General features: G+C 32.8%; 1 protein-coding gene across 4 annotated transcripts in view; it reads right to left on the reverse strand.

The window, feature by feature from the left end:
- LOC134682962 (LIM domain only protein 3-like) overlaps positions 1-18,041 on the reverse strand; it is a 102,986-nt gene extending 84,945 nt beyond the window's left edge. The window contains exons 1-2 of one of the 4 annotated variants that reach the window (XM_063541912.1): positions 17,949-18,041; positions 11,489-11,591 (exon numbers count right to left, since the gene is read on the reverse strand). In XM_063541912.1, the coding sequence (XP_063397982.1) occupies positions 11,489-11,534 (46 nt within the window). In that variant the 5' untranslated portion in view covers positions 11,535-11,591; positions 17,949-18,041. Of the gene's footprint in view, positions 1-1,571; positions 1,726-3,765; positions 3,923-11,488; positions 11,592-17,948 lie in introns of those variants that run through there. The other 3 variants (XM_063541917.1, XM_063541913.1, XM_063541916.1) reach the window with 3 other exon arrangements.
- Positions 18,042-18,100: the final 59 nt, after the last annotated feature.

The raw sequence follows: 18,100 nt of genomic DNA on the forward strand, positions 1-18,100 counted from the left end.
GAGTTATTGTCTGAAAAACTGGAAAATCCTCGTTCTTAATTAATAAAACCCCATAACTTGGAAATGTAAGATCTTAAATTTATATATAAAAAAGGGAGCTCCATGTCAATAGATATAACCAAATTACCAAGTGTTATGCAAATTAGTAAAAGCATTTTTTTAGTTAATGTTGGACAGACAGACAGACAACGGTATTCCATAATATGTCCTGTAAACAGGGGTATAAAAAATGTAATTTAGAGGAGGAAAAATAGAATACCAAGTCCAAACATTTTTCAATAATAAATACTGTTGAACCTTGAAGCTTATAAAGAGTATGAAGCAGCTGATTATGATAACCTTGGTGAGGCACTATATCCTGTATGATGGCCATATATTATAGTACATGATAACAATTTTAAAGTATCCTTGAAAAAACTTGTAACAAATTGTCAAAATTTTAACTTGTCAACCACCTGGTTATGACAGTACAGGTCCCAAGACACCTTCTATAATGACAGTACAGGTCACATGGTACTAATAGTTGTTTAGTCTGCCTCTAGATTACAGTAACAGTAATTTGTTATTTTAAGGTACATGTATGTAACCAGTGGAATGCTGCAATTGAATTCATTAACTACCTATCATATATTTCCTAGGATATTATTTTTTTAAGAGTGAATCTAATACAGTAGTAAATCAAAGGAGTTTTCCAGGGAGTGGAACCCTCCTATTTACATGACATCTTATGTTTTGGAACCCTCCATTTTTGTATACCTTGAGTGTATAGGAACCCCTCCCCTTTCTAATTATGGCCCTTTAATAAGTTATTAAAAATCCACATCATTCAGAATTTATCACCAAGAGGTATAATTAAAGTCGCCAAAACAAGAGTCATATTCATGGCAATTTTTTTTTTATAAAGCATTTCAAATAAACCTTTTTAGTACAGAACCGTTGAGTACTGATTGGCCCATGAAGATGAGTGTTGAAATTATGACACAGCTTAAAATACCATATATATAGTACTATATGTACCGGTAATAATTTGCAGAATTTGATATTTATTTTTGGAAGGTCATCTGTCAGGTTACTAAATGATGAAATGATTGATGGTTACTAGAGTGGCAAGTATTCAATGACATGTATTATAATAATTTATGGTATTAAAAAATTTCTGGAATATGAAAATCAACACTCTTGAGTTTCTGTAGAATTCAAATACTTCTGTGAATCTCTGACTTTTTTGTATATCATAGTGATAATTAAAATAAGAACTTTCCAAAGGGCAGTTATCACTACATTTAAGTTATTTAGTCAAAATCTTTGATGGTGTAATGGATGGAATAGAATCTCATCCGGAATTATCCAATCACATTGCAGTTTTTTCTTTGACCAAGTTTTTGATGATAAACTTTGAAAGTGACAATGACTTGAACAAAGTAAACTTTGACAGGGACATTACCAAGCTTATATTAGTTATGGAAATTCTTGTAGGAATAATAAATATAAACAGATTTGGCCAAGGTAATTCTCTATTTCCATGTTGTTATAACTATATCAACTGTGCAATTCTATAAATAGATTCTTACCTTCAATTTTAATCCTGATCATATTCCCCCAAAAAATGATCCCATGTACTTATAAATATGTACTACTTGAGGGATAATATAATAAATATCCACTGTTACCCAACATTGCGTCACATGAACATATCTGTATCCGGGAATAGACTCAAAATTAAAATGTCGGAAGGAAGTTTTACAATAGATTTAAGTATTTTATTTATTCAATTAACATTGCAAACATTGTCCTCAAAGATGTTCTCCTTATGAGATAAGTACATGTTTTAGCATTGAAGGGGGGTCATTTGGGGACAATGTTAAGCAAGTACAATAAGTAAAATGAAAGTGGTCAGTTTCAGGACAATGTTAAAAAGGTAAACATACATGTATACAAGTAAAATAAAGGGCCAGTTTCAGGACAATGTTTTAGCAAGTACAGGTATAAGAAAGGGGTCTGTTTCAAAACTATATTTAAGCATGTAAGAGTATAGGAAAGAGGTCAGTTTCAGGACAATGTTTTAGCATGTACAAGAATAAGAAAGGGTCAGTTTCATGACAATGTTTTAGCATGTACAAGAATAAGAAGGGGTCAGTTTCATGACAATGATTTAGCAAGTACAAGTATGAGAAAGGGGTCAAAATCAGGTGTAGATCCAGCTTTTTAAAAAACTTTTTTTTTTTAACAAGGACAAAAAGGGGGGAGGAGTTCCTATTTACCTAGAAAAAAAGGGGGCACAGTTCCAACTACATGTCCCCATTCAAATGCATTGATTGTCAAACAAAAAGGGGTTCCCCTGGAAACCCCCCCTCCCCCTCCTCTGGATCTGCCACTGAAAAAGAGGTCATTTTCAGGACAATGTTTTAGCATGTACAAGCATAAGAAAGGGGTCATTTTCAGGACAATGTTTTAGCAAGTACAAGTATAAGAAAAAGGTCAGTTTCAGGAAAATGTTTTAGCATGTACAAGCATAAGAAAGAGGTCAGTTTCAGGACAGTGTTTTAGCATGTACAAGTATAAGAAAGAGGTCAGTTTCAGGACAGTGTTTTAGCATGTACAAGTATAAGAAAGAGGTCAGTTTCAGGACAATGTTTTAGCATGTACAAGTATAAGAAAGAGGTCAGTTTCAGGACAGTGTTTTAGCATGTACAAGTATAAGAAAGAGGTCAGTTTCAGGACAGTGTTTTAGCATGTACAAGTATAAGAAAGAGGTCAGTTTCAGGACAGTGTTTTAGCATGTACAAGTATAAGAAAGAGGTCAGTTTCAGGACAGTGTTTTAGCATGTACAAGTATAAGAAAGAGGTCAGTTTCAGGACAGTGTTTTAGCATGTACAAGTATAAGAAAGAGGTCAGTTTCAGGACAATGTTTTAGCAAGTATTAGTATAGTATGTAGAATAAAGAAACACATAGCTATACACACAGTAAAACTCAGTTTAAAAGAAATATAAGTCTGATGTCAGATTAGGTAACAAAAGAAACTAAGCAAAATGACAATGATACATAAATTAACCAAGAACTACTAGCAGTTACTGATATGCCAGCTACAGACGTGAAGTTAACTGATTAAAAGATTATGTCTTCATCATATGAAAATCAACCACAATCCCTCAATCCCGTTAGGGGTTTAGTATCATACCATCATGAAATATAAGAACAAAACCTGTATAATGCCAACAACTGGTTTTAGAATAAATGTGTTTAATTCTCATGCTAAGACCCTATAAGTGAATCAATATAAATACTTAAATATGTCATCATAAACTACCTGACAACAGTATCATAACTATATCCCTTCTGAATTGAGTTCTAAAGAAGTCTGTTCAAAGGTATGGTTAGCTTCAGAATAAATATGTTGCTACACCAGTATTTTTGTTTGATGTTTTCTGCTGTGTATCCATCTGATTGAGTTATGTCCTTTTCAACTGGTTTTTATAGTATGTTCTTATTTTGTAGTGTTACACCAATATCCCAGATTACGGATAGGGTTTTGCAATTATTATAGCAAACTTGCTAAACCCCGCCATATTCTGTATGGGCATGTCCCAAGTAAGGAGCACATATATATTGTCCTCAAAATAACAGCATGTCTTCTTTACTTGAAACTTATCATTTGTCATAACATGCCATTCCCTGGACTAACAGCTTGACCTTTATTGAAGATTAGATACCCAGTCTCCCCGACTCAAAACAATATATAAGAAAAGTTAGAAACTAAACTTACCAGACATCACAGCAATATTATGGCAAGATTTAAACATTCCCTATAAGTAGTATTATAAATCCTAACATTGTGGTATGTTACAGTTAACAATAGGTTGTAAAACTAACATAAGGAGACAGAAAAGTTATCCATAACCACCAGATATAAAGTAGGATTAAAATAAAGTAGATTGAATCAACGACCTTGACAAGGTCAACAGATCTGTCTTATTCTTCATCCACTTAATACTTCATAAAACTCTCAAACTGTAATTTATGATGACTTATTTGATGAATTGTGCATGGAGTTGTCAGTCTGAATTTAATACATTTAAATTTAAATGATTCAATTTAAATAAAAAAGTTTTTTTTTCATGTAAATTGTTTGCTGAAACTGAACAGAATTTAAATCTTCTATAACACTTAATCAGCATATCCTTTTCTGGCTACACACTGATTATACAAAATTACAATTTATTTGTTGAACCAAATGTTTATTAAGTGTTTTCCTATCCTTTTTAACTTGTTGAGACTATTTTGAAAGTTTAATTCGCTATACAAATGTATATGTTCTCATAAAATAATAAACTAGTTTATCCAACACATGTGTCACCCCTAACTGGTCATCTATTCAAAGTATCATAGATTAAAACTGAGGGACATTCTTATACATGAAAACTACTGTAATATGTAATCATAAACTTTATTTTTACGCTCCTAAATAAGGGTTGATTATTGCAAGCCAACATTGAAAAATATCACTGGACCTGCATTTCATGTCAGTTGTCTTAATACAAAGTTATATATGGTTCTAATTTTTAGTAAATGCTTTTATTTGTACACAGTTGACATGTGTGTTTCAAACTTCAAAGTACTACAAGTTTAATATTTAAAAAATCATGACAATTTTTCAGCCTTAAAAAGTAGAAATTTATCTCAGTTCATGTTCTAAAATATAATCCAGTATTGTATCACCAAGGATTTGTATAGTAATCCTTGGTATCACCAAGTAAAATATGCAAGTGTTAATAATTCAGGTTCACTAATCAGTTCATAAACAAATTAAAAGTTAATCCTCAGAACATGCATTGCAGATGACAAAATCACAGGTTATAACAAAACTGTTACAAAGCTGCTCACATATCACATTACTTATACTGATGAAATACAAATCATGTCTTCTTAAAACCTAATATATATGTCACTATATGGATACTGGATATATTGTAGCAATTAATCTAATTAATGAAGAGTCAGTTTTTTTGTTGCCTACTATGAGACGACTATCTTTTATTGGCCAAAGGATAAAGATGTGAACAATCTCGCACAGTTCATTATTTAGCCTGTAACAATGAGCAAAATTCATGATGTATTATAAGCTTTGAAAGGCTCTAAGGTCAATTTGTGAGACAATTTCAAATGAACACCATTTGGAAAATTTCTGTAACAAAAGACAAGAGTGCTCTCCAATGTCTCTCTTGCTTACTAACCATAATTGAATTAATGTCAATAGTCATAAAGATAAAGTTTTACCAAAAGAATGATTGAAATAAACTCAACATAATCAATGATCCATGAAAATGAGGCCAAGTTCAGACAAGAGTGCACACCCTGAAATGTCTCGCCTTCTTTACTAATCCTTGATACTATCTTGATAGACCTAAATATAAAGCTTTATTACAACTGTCACATAAACTCAACATTAACCAAGAAAACAAAATATTGATCAATGAACCATGAAAATGAGGTCAAGGTCAGATGAACCATGCTGGACAGACATGTACAGCTAACAATTCTTCAATATAACAAATATAGTTGACTTATTGCTCATAAATAAAGAAAAACAGATCAAAACACATACACTTAAAACTTAGCAATGGACCGTAAAAATGAGGTCAAGGTCGAATAAAACCTGCCTAACCGACAATTATAGATCATAAAATATTTACATACACCAAACAAAGTTGACATACTGCATAAAGTATTAGAAAAATAGACCAAAACTAAAAAACATAACTTTGACCACTGAACCATGAAAATGAGGTCAAGGTCAGATGACATCTGTCCGCTAGACATGTTCACCTCACAATCATTCCATACAACAAATATAGTAGACCTATTGCATAAAATATGAGAAAAACAGACCAAAACACAAAAACTTAACTATAACCACTGAACCATGAAAATGAGGTCAAGGTCAGATGACACCTGCCAGTTGGACATGTACACCTTACAGTCCTTCCATACACCTAATATACTAGACCTATTGCTTATAGTATCTGAGATATGGACTTGACCACGAAAACTTCACCTTGTTCACTGATCCATGAAATGAGGTCGAGGTCAAGTGAAAACGGTCTGACAGGCATGAGGACCTTGCAAGGTACGCACATACCAAATATAGTTATCTAATTACTTAAAATAAGAGAGAATTTAACATTACAAAAAATCTGAACTTTTTTTTCAAGTAGTCACTGAACCATGAAAATGAGGTCAAGGACATTTGACATGTGACTGACGGAAAGTTCGTAACATGAGGCATCTATATACAAAGTATGAAGCATCCAGGTCTCCAACTTCTAAAATATAAAGCTTTTAAGAAGTGAGCTAACACCGCCGCCGCCGGATCACTATCCCTATGTCGAGCTTTCTGCAACAAAAGTTGCAAGCTCGACAATAAACTATGTCAGACATGTACACCTTAGAATCATTCCATCCATCAAATAAAGTTGACCTATTACTTAATTATAGTACAATGTATCAGAGAAACAGACTCAACCATGAAACATTAACCAATGAACCCTAGAAAGTAGGTCAAGGTAAGGTGAACCCTGCCGCACATATGTGTAATTAATAGTTATCCCACAAGGACGCGGTGTGTCAGTGTAAGATCACCCCGATGGCCGGAGGCCAGAGGGTGATCTAACACTGACACACCAAATTCGACTTGGATAACTGTTTTACATCTCAGCTGTTTTAGATTAGACGTAAAACCATGTACAATTCATAAAATCTAGTTTAGAACGCCACACAACCATAACAATATACTTTATATATTATTATATGATGTATACCCTTTTTGACCCCCAAAAACGATGAGTAAATATCAAACAATCTCAACTTGCCCCACTTGCCAATCGGTCCACACTATATCGCCACTTTATAAAAAAATAGTCCAGCTCTTGTTTACCGACTTGCCCCACTTTGAAAAGTGTAAATTCAAATTGAACAATCAGTCTGAAAACTCACTTATTAACGAAAAAAGTTAAAACCCCACTGAATAAAGGTCTGACAACTCGCCCCACTTATAGAAAGATCTTTAAGTATGTCAAATTACTTTTATTTTGTATCCAGTTGTCCTGGTGTAGTGGTATGTGTCGTGGCTTAATATGCTAAAGGTTTTGAGTCGAATCCAAGCATATACACTTGATTTTTTCTATGTGAATTTTGGTAGATAGTCTTTTCCGTATAATTAATCATAAGTTTTATAGTGGATTTGACATTCCCGCCAAAATGTTACAGAACAAAGGAAAGCATGCACAAAAAAGAAACTCAAACTGGGGTGATCTGGTAAGGGTGATCTGGCTCAAATCACCCCTGTTAGAACAAAGGAGCTGGGATGTAAACCTTAAAATAAATCCATACAACAACAGTTGACCTATTGCTAAATAGTACTAGAAAACAGAAAAAAAACACAAAAACCTTAAAATTGACCAAGAACTTTGAAAATGAAGTCAAGGTAAGATCAAATCGTCCAGACTAATATGTGTTCCCTTATTATATAATTAAACTGAAAATAGCTAGTGTGGCATTCTCAAAATACATCAAAATAAACGACAGAAAAAAGTGTGGCATTCTTTCTTCTAAAACATTAAAAGACTTGGAACAAATAGTGTGGCATACTCTAGTCCAAATAATTATTACGTCTGGCACGTCATAATTTTTTGGACTAGGCATACTCATAACATGTTTCCCCCCAATCAGACTTTTAAACAGTGGGGCATTCTCCAGATATGTCCCCCCTGCATTTTTAACAGTTCTGCTATTACAATATGTTAGCAAATGAATTTAGCCCTTTAACTTTTTCTAGAAAAAGCTGAGATAACTTCAAAGTTATGGAGCAATTGATCTGAAATAAAACCTCACAATAATGGCCTTCTTATTACAACAATTATTTGCACAGCTGGGAAACAATTGTCAATCTTCAATATTTAATTACACAATTATTACTAAAACTATATTAACTCATTTATTTTCAACATTGTAATGCTCAATATGATTTCTGAGAGTGGAATTTTTTGCAAGTTTTCAATTAAGTTTTTTTAACAAATGAATAAATATTCTATTTCTATCTTTATCATAACCACTTCATGGCCAATAGTCAAATAATTAAATATTATGGGATGCCAAATGTTTTAACAACTGTGGTAATTTTTTCTGGTCAGTTATAGAAATTGTTTTTTATGGTTATTTTTGCAATTCTGTTATTATTTAATATTATAATTATCTAATTTTAGTCAGCTAGATATCTTAATCTGATTTCTGATACAACTGCATACAAAGTCATATCAGTATCCAAAGGGAGATAACTCAATATTTATTAATATAAAAAAATTCACCCAGAACACATGTAATATACCTAAAAAATCAATATTTGGACTAGGAATCATGAGTGAAAACATGGTGTAAAATTTCAACAATCCATAATATCTAAAGAAATTCTATTTTAACTTATATAGGCCCAAACATTTTTCAAACTAGAGGCTCTCAAGAGCCTGTGTCGCTCACCTGTTACTGTATTTACTGATGCCGGTCATCTTGGTTGGTAGGTGGGGTCATTAGACACTTTTTTTAAATAGATACCATAGTGATGATTGTGGCCATGTTTAGTTTAATATGGCCCATAGTTTTAGAAAAGAAGATTTTTGTACAAGTTACAAAAATGACGAAAATTTGTTCAAAATTGACTATAAAGGGCAATAACTCCTTAAGGGGTACTCTTACAATTTTTATCATGTTGACTTATTTGTAGATCCTACTTTGCTGAACAAAATTGCTGTTTACAGTTTATCTCTATCTATAATAGTATTCAAGATAATAACCAAAAACTGCAAAATTTCCTTAAAATTATCAATTTTAGGGCAGCAACCCAATAACGAGTTGTCAGATTCATCTGAAAATTTGTGAGGGGATAGATCTTATTCTGATGGACATTTAAATCTTGAAAGATTTGCCCTAAATGTCTTAGTTTTAAAGATATAAATCAAAAACTGCATTTTACCACTATGTTCTAATTTTAGCCATGTCGGCCATTTTGTTTGGTAGGCGGTGTCATTGGACACATTTTTCAAACTATATACCGCAATGATAATTATCGGCAAGTTTGGTTTAATTTGGCCATGTAGTTTCAGAGAAGAAGATTTTTGTACAAGTTACAAAAACTGACGAAATTTTTTTAAAAATTGACTATAAAGGGCAATAACTCCTTAAGGGGTTGACTGACAATTTTGGTCATGTTGACTTATTAGTAGGTTTTACTTTGCTGAACATTATTGCTGTTTACAGTTTATCTCTATCTATAATAGTATTCAAGATAATAACCAAAAACTGCAAAATTTCCTTAAAATAACCAATTCAGGGGCAGCAACCTAACAACGAGTTGTCCGATTCATCTGAAAATTCTAGGGCAGATAGATCTTGACCTGATTAACAATTATACCCCATGTCAGATTTGCTCTAAATGTTTTGGTTTCAAAGATATAAGCCAAAATATACATTTTACCCCTGTGTTCTATTTTTAGCCATGGCGGCCATCTTGGTTGGATGGCCAGGTCACCGGACACATTTTTTAAACTAGATACCCCAAGGATGATTGTGGCCAAGTTTGGTAAAATTTGGCCCAGTAGTTTCAGAGGAGAAGATTTTTGTAAAAGTTTACGGACGACGGACGACGGACGACGGACGCCAAGTGATGAGAAAAGCTCACTTGACCTTTCAGGTCAGGTGAGCTTAAAAGGAGGAGGCATGACGCCTATTTTGCCCTAAAATTTTCAAATATAATTTTACAGAAAATAAAAAAAATAAAAAAATATTCAATATAAAAATGCAGAGATGTGGTATGATTACTGATAAGAAAACTCTCAATCAAAGAACAAATGATGTAAAAAAGCCTTTTAAATTAAGCTTAAAGTTAGCAATAAATGAAACAGTTAAGATAAATTGAGGCATTTAAGTACAGAAAGGTTACTTGTGTAATGTGATATCACTTTGATGTCATCAATAAAGTATTTAACTTGCAATTCATGCTTAGTATTTTGTCAATCTGTATATCTGAGCAACAACTTTACCCAAAAAGATTTTTTAAAAGCATTAACATCCCCCAGTATAATACATATGGTTGCTAATTATCTTCTTGGGTTTCATTTTTTTATATAAATAAGGCTGTTAATTATCTCATTTGAATTGTTTTACATTGTCTTATCAGGGCCTTTTATAGCTGACTAAGCGATATAGGCTTTGCTCATTGTTGAAGGCCGTATGGTGACCTATAGTTGTTAATGTCTGTGTCATTTTGGGTCTCTTGTGGACAGTTGTCTCATTGGCAATCATACCACATCTTCTTTTTTATATTTTAGCTGTTGTTCACATCTAAATATTAATTACAAGATATCAAAATGAGGCTACTTGCACAGTTTTTGCTTTTTTCACTAAATGTGAGTAGTTTGCATGCCAATATATATGCAAGACAAATTCCAAAAAATTTAGTACTCATATCTGACAGATTTAATAATATTCTATAAACACCTAGGATCCAAATATTGTGTACACATCTCATAAGATCACATGTAATACATACAAGAGATATGAAAAGATAAATTTACAAAAGTGTGGAATATTTACAGTATTTTCAGATGACTCTTGAAAGGTCTGCAAATCTTGAAACAAGTACATGTATATATCTAAATTATTTAGCAGTTTTTCCATTTGTAAAGGGGCATAACTCTAGAACTGTTAACTTGACACCACCAAAATTTAAACTTGATCTGTGTTTTGTGGTAATTAACATTGTGTATAAATTTCATTACATTTGGTTGAGGCAAACTAAGTAAGAGAACATAATTATAACTTGGATGGAGAGTTGTCTCATTGGCAATCATATCATATCTTCCTAAATCTAGAAACCAACTTAAGGACTTACGTACAGATAGACACGGGTAAAACTTAATGCACCTCTGTTATGGCAGGGGCATTAAAATGCCTTCTTTAATGACCTGACAACAGCATTATAACTATATCCCTTCCAAATAAGTGATTATAGCCTATTTGAAGGTAAAGTTAAAAGTTGGGCAAAACTTTATGGAATTTTTGGTCCTCAATGCTCTTCAACTTCGTACTTTATTTGGCCTTTAAAACATTTTTTGATTGGAGCGTCACTGATGAGTCTTTTATAGATGAAATGCCCGTCTGGCGTAAATATAATATTTTAATCCTGGTATTTATGATGAGTTTATTTAGCTTTTGAGTGTTCCACCCATTGTTTGTACAAAATAAAGATTCAACACAAACAGTTACACAATAACAATTAGTTTGTTATCAACTTTTGCAGGTAATAATACACCTATTACAGTTCGGATTTATTGCAAAATAATTAAAGGTTTGCTTAAAAGAAGTGGAACAGTTGGATTAACTAGTTCTAAACATTTATAAAAACATTTCTACAGTTGTTATAATAAGCTCTTACTTACCATCAATCCCCAGCGAGTCGTAGTAAATACTCTTTAACACCCTCATGGTTACATCTTGCACAACTCTTTAAACACCAGTTCTTTCATTTTCAGCCCATTTAATCTGAAATACATATCATTATCATACAAGAATAAATTATAATTCTCCTTAAAAATAATAATACTAGCTGCTCTGATTAAAACATCTTTGTACTGAAATATATAGTTACAAAGAGAAAAATGGAATAACCTTACCATGAAAATTGAACCTTGACCAAATCAATTTCATATCAATGATTTTCAAATATACTGTCACTGTGAATTATCCTCTACCTGTATCAGAGTTTTAAGGTGGTACCTAACACTACAGGGAGATAACTCTGTAAAGTCAGCTAAACATTTTAATTATATTGTGTTGTCAAGGGAATGTTAAGCTTCTCAATGTTCAAAATTGGTGTTTGTCAAACTGCTATATAACCAGTGTAATTTTTCTGTCAAAACAGTTGGTTCAAAATTTTTGAAATTTTTATATTTTTGTTAAAGGGTCAAAGTAAATACATTGTCAATATTTTATGAAAATTAAACGAGCCAAATTAATTTTAGTGAAAGTGTTGGGTACCACCTTAAATGATTTTCAAATATACTGAGAATGATCCTCTACCTGTATCAGAGTTTTAATATACATCTGTTGTCAATATCAGTTATTAGAAGGGAGTAATAGAATAGAAAGAAGGATGTGTCAAAGAGACCAAAGTCTGAAGAGCAGAAAAAGTAAGAAAATCTGGCACCTGGAGGAAATGTTCAGCTGGCCCCGTATAATTTACACTAGTTCAACGAAATGAAAGCAACACTCAACCCTAAAGCATGCAAATGAACCAACATTACCCTAGAGTGTACACATTAAAAGCCTGCTTTATCAACTGTTGATTTCAGGTTGAAAGTCTTCAAGTATTGCATAAACATAATAATAAGGGGTACTAGATTCACCCCCCCCCCCCTAGTTACTTCATTCAGATTTTAATTCAGCATGTTGTTTAAGCAGAGAGCATGTTCTTCAACATTTTATTATGTTTTTGATTTTTTTAGACATCCTTTGGAAAATAAGAGAACTAGGAAGCCTCCACCTTATTTAAAGGATAAGGATTTCATTTTACCTTTTTTTTTTATATATATGCAAAACGAGTTTTCATCAGTTTCCAAAGTTGGAGATATTTCCTCTGAACATCAATGACAAACAAAAACGTAAGGCAGTTTCGGGTGAAGCAAGGGTGTTGAGGATCAGGTGAAATACGATGTGTCATGGCCACATGATTATGCCGAAACCAAATCAATAAGTTATTCTGATGAAGTCAAAGACTTTGGACTCACACCGCTAGTTAGCGGTGAAAAATTTATGATGCATTACATTAAAGAACTAGTTATAAAATAAAGTTCTTTTATCATGTTTATGTTATAAAAGTCTTGCATGTTTTCAAGAAAAGCTTTCCCAAAAGCAGAGGCTTGAAAGACTTGTTTGTTCAACATTCATTAAAGGATTATCTGTATCATAAATATTATTCAACTTCAGTGCTACTATAATGATTTAACCATTGGTTAAGAGAATTCATATTCCCTGCAAATGTACCAGTAAGTGCTTTTTTGTGTGATAACTTCAAACATGATGATAATATTGCAAAACCCCCTGCAATACCAGGTGTGATTGCATCCCCTGATTATTCATGTGTGTACTATAATGAATTTACCATTCCTAAAGAGAAATCAAATTCCCCTGCCATGGCAGGAGTGTTTTTGTGTGATAACTCTTAACATAATGATAAAACTGTGAAACCCCTTACAATGCCAGTTGTGATTGCTTCCCATGATTATGTAGGTGTGTACTAGAGTTTATCATGTTTAAAGAAAAAAAATCAAATTCCCCTGCAAATGCGGGCTTGTTGTACATTCATCCCCCAAATTCATTTGCAGATATGTTTAGTAATATTTGGGAATTTTGTTCCTTGCATTTGTAAGCAAGCCATGTTCTCCTAGTGTATATTTAACAGGCATGTCTTATTTGGGACACTGGTTCCAATGTGTAGTGAAAGATTCTTCCCTGTGTTTACGGGAGTGTATATTTATGAAAATGATCCATATTTATTGCAGCCTTTTAGTCCAGTCAAACTAAGATTAAACTTCAAATTAATTGCAACAGAAACTGTTTTAGTTCTTCTCCATAGCATTATGCCCTTTATAATACACAGAAAAAAGTCCAATAAAATCTAACTTGAGGAAATAACAAAATCATAAAATTCTGAATGGAAATGGGGAATGTGTCAAAGAGACAACATCCTGACCGTAGAAAAAAACAACAGCAGAAGGTCACCAACAGGTCTTCAATGTAGCGAGAAATTCCTGAACCCAGAGGCATCCTTCAGCTGGCCCCTAAACAAATACTAGTTCAGTGATAATGAACGCCATACTAATTTCCAAATTGTACACAAGAAACTAAAATTAAAATAATACAAGACTAACAAAGGCCAGAGGCTCCTGACTTGGGACAGGCGCAACAGCGGGGTTAAACATGTTTGTGAGATCTCAACCCTCCCCCTTTACCTCTAGCCAATGTAGAAAATTAAAGGCATAACAATACGCACATTAAAATTCAGTCCAAGAGAAGTCCAAGTCTGATGTCAGAAGATGTAACCAAAGAAAATAAACAAAATGACAATAATACATAAATAACAACAGACTATAGCTACTAGCAGTTAACTGACATGACACCTCCAGACTTTAATTAAACTGACTGAAAGATTATGATTTCATCATTAACTCGAATAATTCACGCCCTTTCCGTGTCGGATTTTCTCCCACACTAGGGCTTGAACTCCTTATGATCATTGGACGCGTCGCCTGCTCTTTGAGAGAGAGAGCCAATCAGCAGCGATCAGGATAATGAGTCTGCCCAACTGTCTTGTAATTGTCTTACCGAGCACGTGAGTTCAATTAACACAAATCCCATAATAATTAGTTAACATCAATTAACATCAATTAACATCAGTTTACATCATTTAACATCAATTACCATCCGGAACTTCTCCTTCTTTAGCTGCCAATTTAAATCAAAATTCCAATATTGCAAAGTGGTGTGAATTTTCCGGTTGACGGTCTTAATTGAGGAACACGTTCAGATGTTAATGTAGCCTTCGTAGATCAGCCGAATATAATGACTGAATTATTCGGGTTATTTCATCATATGAACATCAGGCACAATCCTTCCTGTTAGGGGTTTAGTATCATACCATCATAACATATATGAGACGAACATAACCCGTGTCATGCCAACAACTGGTTTTTGAATAAATGTGTTTAGTTCCGATGCAAAGACCCTATAAGTGAATCAATATTAACGCCAAAATATGCAATCTTTAATGACTTGACAACAGTTTCGTAACTATATCCCTTCTTAATAAGTCTATTCAAAGGTTTTGTTAGTTTCTGAGGTGAATACTGACACCTTTGTGGTTTATAAAGAATATTTCCATAAAAAATTGGATGTGAAATACCTGAACGTATAAGAAGTCTGCATGTTGAGCTATATTTACAAATGATGTCCTTATACCAATGATAAAATTTAGTAAATGTTTTGACTAATTTGTGATATCGAAAACCCTGGTGTAATAATTTTTCAGTAATACATAAATTTCTCTCGTTAAAATCTAAAACATTTTACATACACAAGCAAATCATACATGTTGAGATATATAAATCTGTAAGATTGTAACAAGGGAATGTCACCAATGTCACCATCTAAAAATGGATAGTTAACGATAGGAAATGAAAAATCATCTCTTTTAACATAAATTTTAGTATTCATCAGATATGAGTGGAAATATTTATTATAGGAGTCGTTGTTTTTATTAGTTTAAACATATTTATTTATAGGGGATTGGGAAACAAGTTTTGTAACTTATATTAATCCCTTTCCACTTTGCAGGTGCGATTGCTGCCTTGTAGGGGCATTAGCCTACTCTTTTTCGAAATCTACAAGGGTGTCTTTAATGTGCAAGAGATATGGCTCTCTCTTAACACGGGTCAGCCATTTATCGTCCATGACAAGCCTTTGCGCATGAATTTTCTTATGTGTTAACAGGAAGAATGGTATTGTTAGTGATAAAGGTAACCTACATTTATTGAACTATTCAACACTAGACAAGATCGTGATTACAAAAGTTGTTTCTTTTTGTCCTTTTTCTTTCCTGTTTTGGCAACTTCATTTGGGTTCAGGTGCTTCATATTCATTTGATATTGACACTTTGTTCTTTGTAGCATATTGAAACCATGATTAGTATAAATGTATAAGATTGCATCATTATAAGAAAGAAACCTTTCGTCAAACACTATTAATTGTCAATTGCTTACAATGGGAGGCAACTCTCATGTTGCCATCTCTTAATTATCAATAGTATCAATTATTACCAAGATGGGGTTAAGGTGCTTCATATTAACAGTTTGTTCATTGTAAATTATATAACTTATATAATAAGTTGACTTATATAATAAGTTATGTAGCTAAATATGATTGCTAATCAAATCAAATCAAATCATTTTATTAGTGTAAAATCCAAATATTGGATTGTTACCAAGACACATGACAATCATTACAATTAAAAATATATAATATAGATTGACAAATGTTTAAATTAAGGAGGCTCGCAGGTACAAAAATTTTGGCAAAAAATAAAACATCGATTTAGTTTGGCCCCTGATGACTTTTAAAATATTTTTACCATTGAAAAAGCTTCAAATTATCTCCCTTTGGTGCAAAAAAAATGCCATTTTTGGCATTAAATAATGGAAATATCTTCTTCAACTCATCGGTGACCTATATTTTTTATTATTGTTTTCAAATAAGCTTAACATAAACTAAATAGTTGTAAAATTTAAGCCATTTCTGTAATTTAGTTCTTTTTTTATTTCGATATTAGGCCAGGGTTTTTTATTTTATTAATATTTATTGAGTGGCCCATAGAACCCCTGACGTAAGGTTCCAGGCTTACAGCTTGGTAGGCGTCCAGCTTCGCCCAACGCATGTTACAGCCGCCTTTTATTTTAATTTTAAACTTTCTACTTCAATTTCAAGCGAAAGCCCTGCATTTCTTTGTTCCAAAGGTAATTTATGGTGTCTACCCTGTTCAACATTTAGATAACTATTATTATGATTGTACTATTATAATAATGCATCTGGGTCCTACTAAAATGCGCCCGGGAGCGCACAGGTGAAGAAAAAGCGCCCGGGGAAAATAAAAAGCGCCCGGAGAAGAAAATATAGCGCCCGGGGAACAGAAAAAAGCGCCCGTGGAAAATATTTAGATATTTTATTGGCATGAGACAACTTTGTTAAATTATGGACATTGATTTTTTTTCAAATTTTAGACAAGTAATTTGCAAATTCAGATAATAGACATTCATGACATTTGTAATAAAGCACAAAAACAAGTATGAATATTTCAATTTTAACAATATTGTATGAATACTATTTCGAAAGACTGATAATAATATTAATGGATCACAGTTTATGCGGCAGATTTATAACATGTAAGACATCAAAAGACATGTTTCAACATGCAGTTTCGAAAATAATAGACATCAAGCACCGATTATTTTTAATAACCGGCAATCATGATTCTTCTATATACTCTTATTTATATTTATTTACTAACTTATATACAATTTTGAAATGTAAAATGTAAAAGTACAACAACACTTTAGATGTAGCATCGTACATATCCCCATTTTTATTACTTAGGACAAAACAAGCAATGATTAGTTATTTTTAAGGAAAAAAAATATTGTTATGAAATATTATTATTTTCTACTCCCGGGCGCTTTTTCTGTTCCCCGGGCCCTATATTTTCTTCTCCGGGCGCTTTTTCTTTTCCCCGGGCGCTTTTTCTTCACCCGGGCGCTCCCGGGCGCATTTTAGTAGGACCGAAGCATCTTTTGCCATACACTATTAAAGTTTTCACAATTGTCAATTACATAAGAAATAGGACCAATGGACCCCGGTTGGATAGGCTGTTTGGTTAACCTGAGCAAATGTATCATACGAAAGTCTGGAATGAACAGACCGGATACCTTGAGTCCCATAACTAGGGCCACAGAGCTGCTGGGGACTTTAATGGTACCCAGACCCCTCCCCCATTTCTTATAACACAAAGCATGCAAAATCCTGGATGTGTCCCTGTAAATGCATATATAACCTTTTCAATGATCGTCTTTCTTTACATTAATTTGTGATGGTAACAAAAATGTAAAATGCCCAGGACAAAGTTAAATGAAAAGAATGCAAATCAGTAGAAATCATAAATTATTGGACAATAAAATGTGCCAAAATAGCAAAGCAACTTTTTTTTGCTATAGATGTGACACATCAAACAGAATCGATTATTATGTAGATAATTTTTTTGTGTAGTTCTTTTGATTAACAAGTAAAAATGTGTACATTTAAACTGTTATATTGATGGTTTTCTACCAAGCCATGATATTTTTCTTTCCGGAAAATATAGTTTTCCCGTCTTCGACTTTTACTTAGAAAATCTCAAACCCAAAAAACTATTTATTATTTTTGTTGGATAAAAAGTATGATTGATTTTT

The sequence above is a fragment of the Mytilus trossulus genome, chromosome 9 (assembly GCF_036588685.1).
Source record: "Mytilus trossulus isolate FHL-02 chromosome 9, PNRI_Mtr1.1.1.hap1, whole genome shotgun sequence".
NCBI lineage: Eukaryota > Metazoa > Mollusca > Bivalvia > Mytilida > Mytilidae > Mytilus > Mytilus trossulus.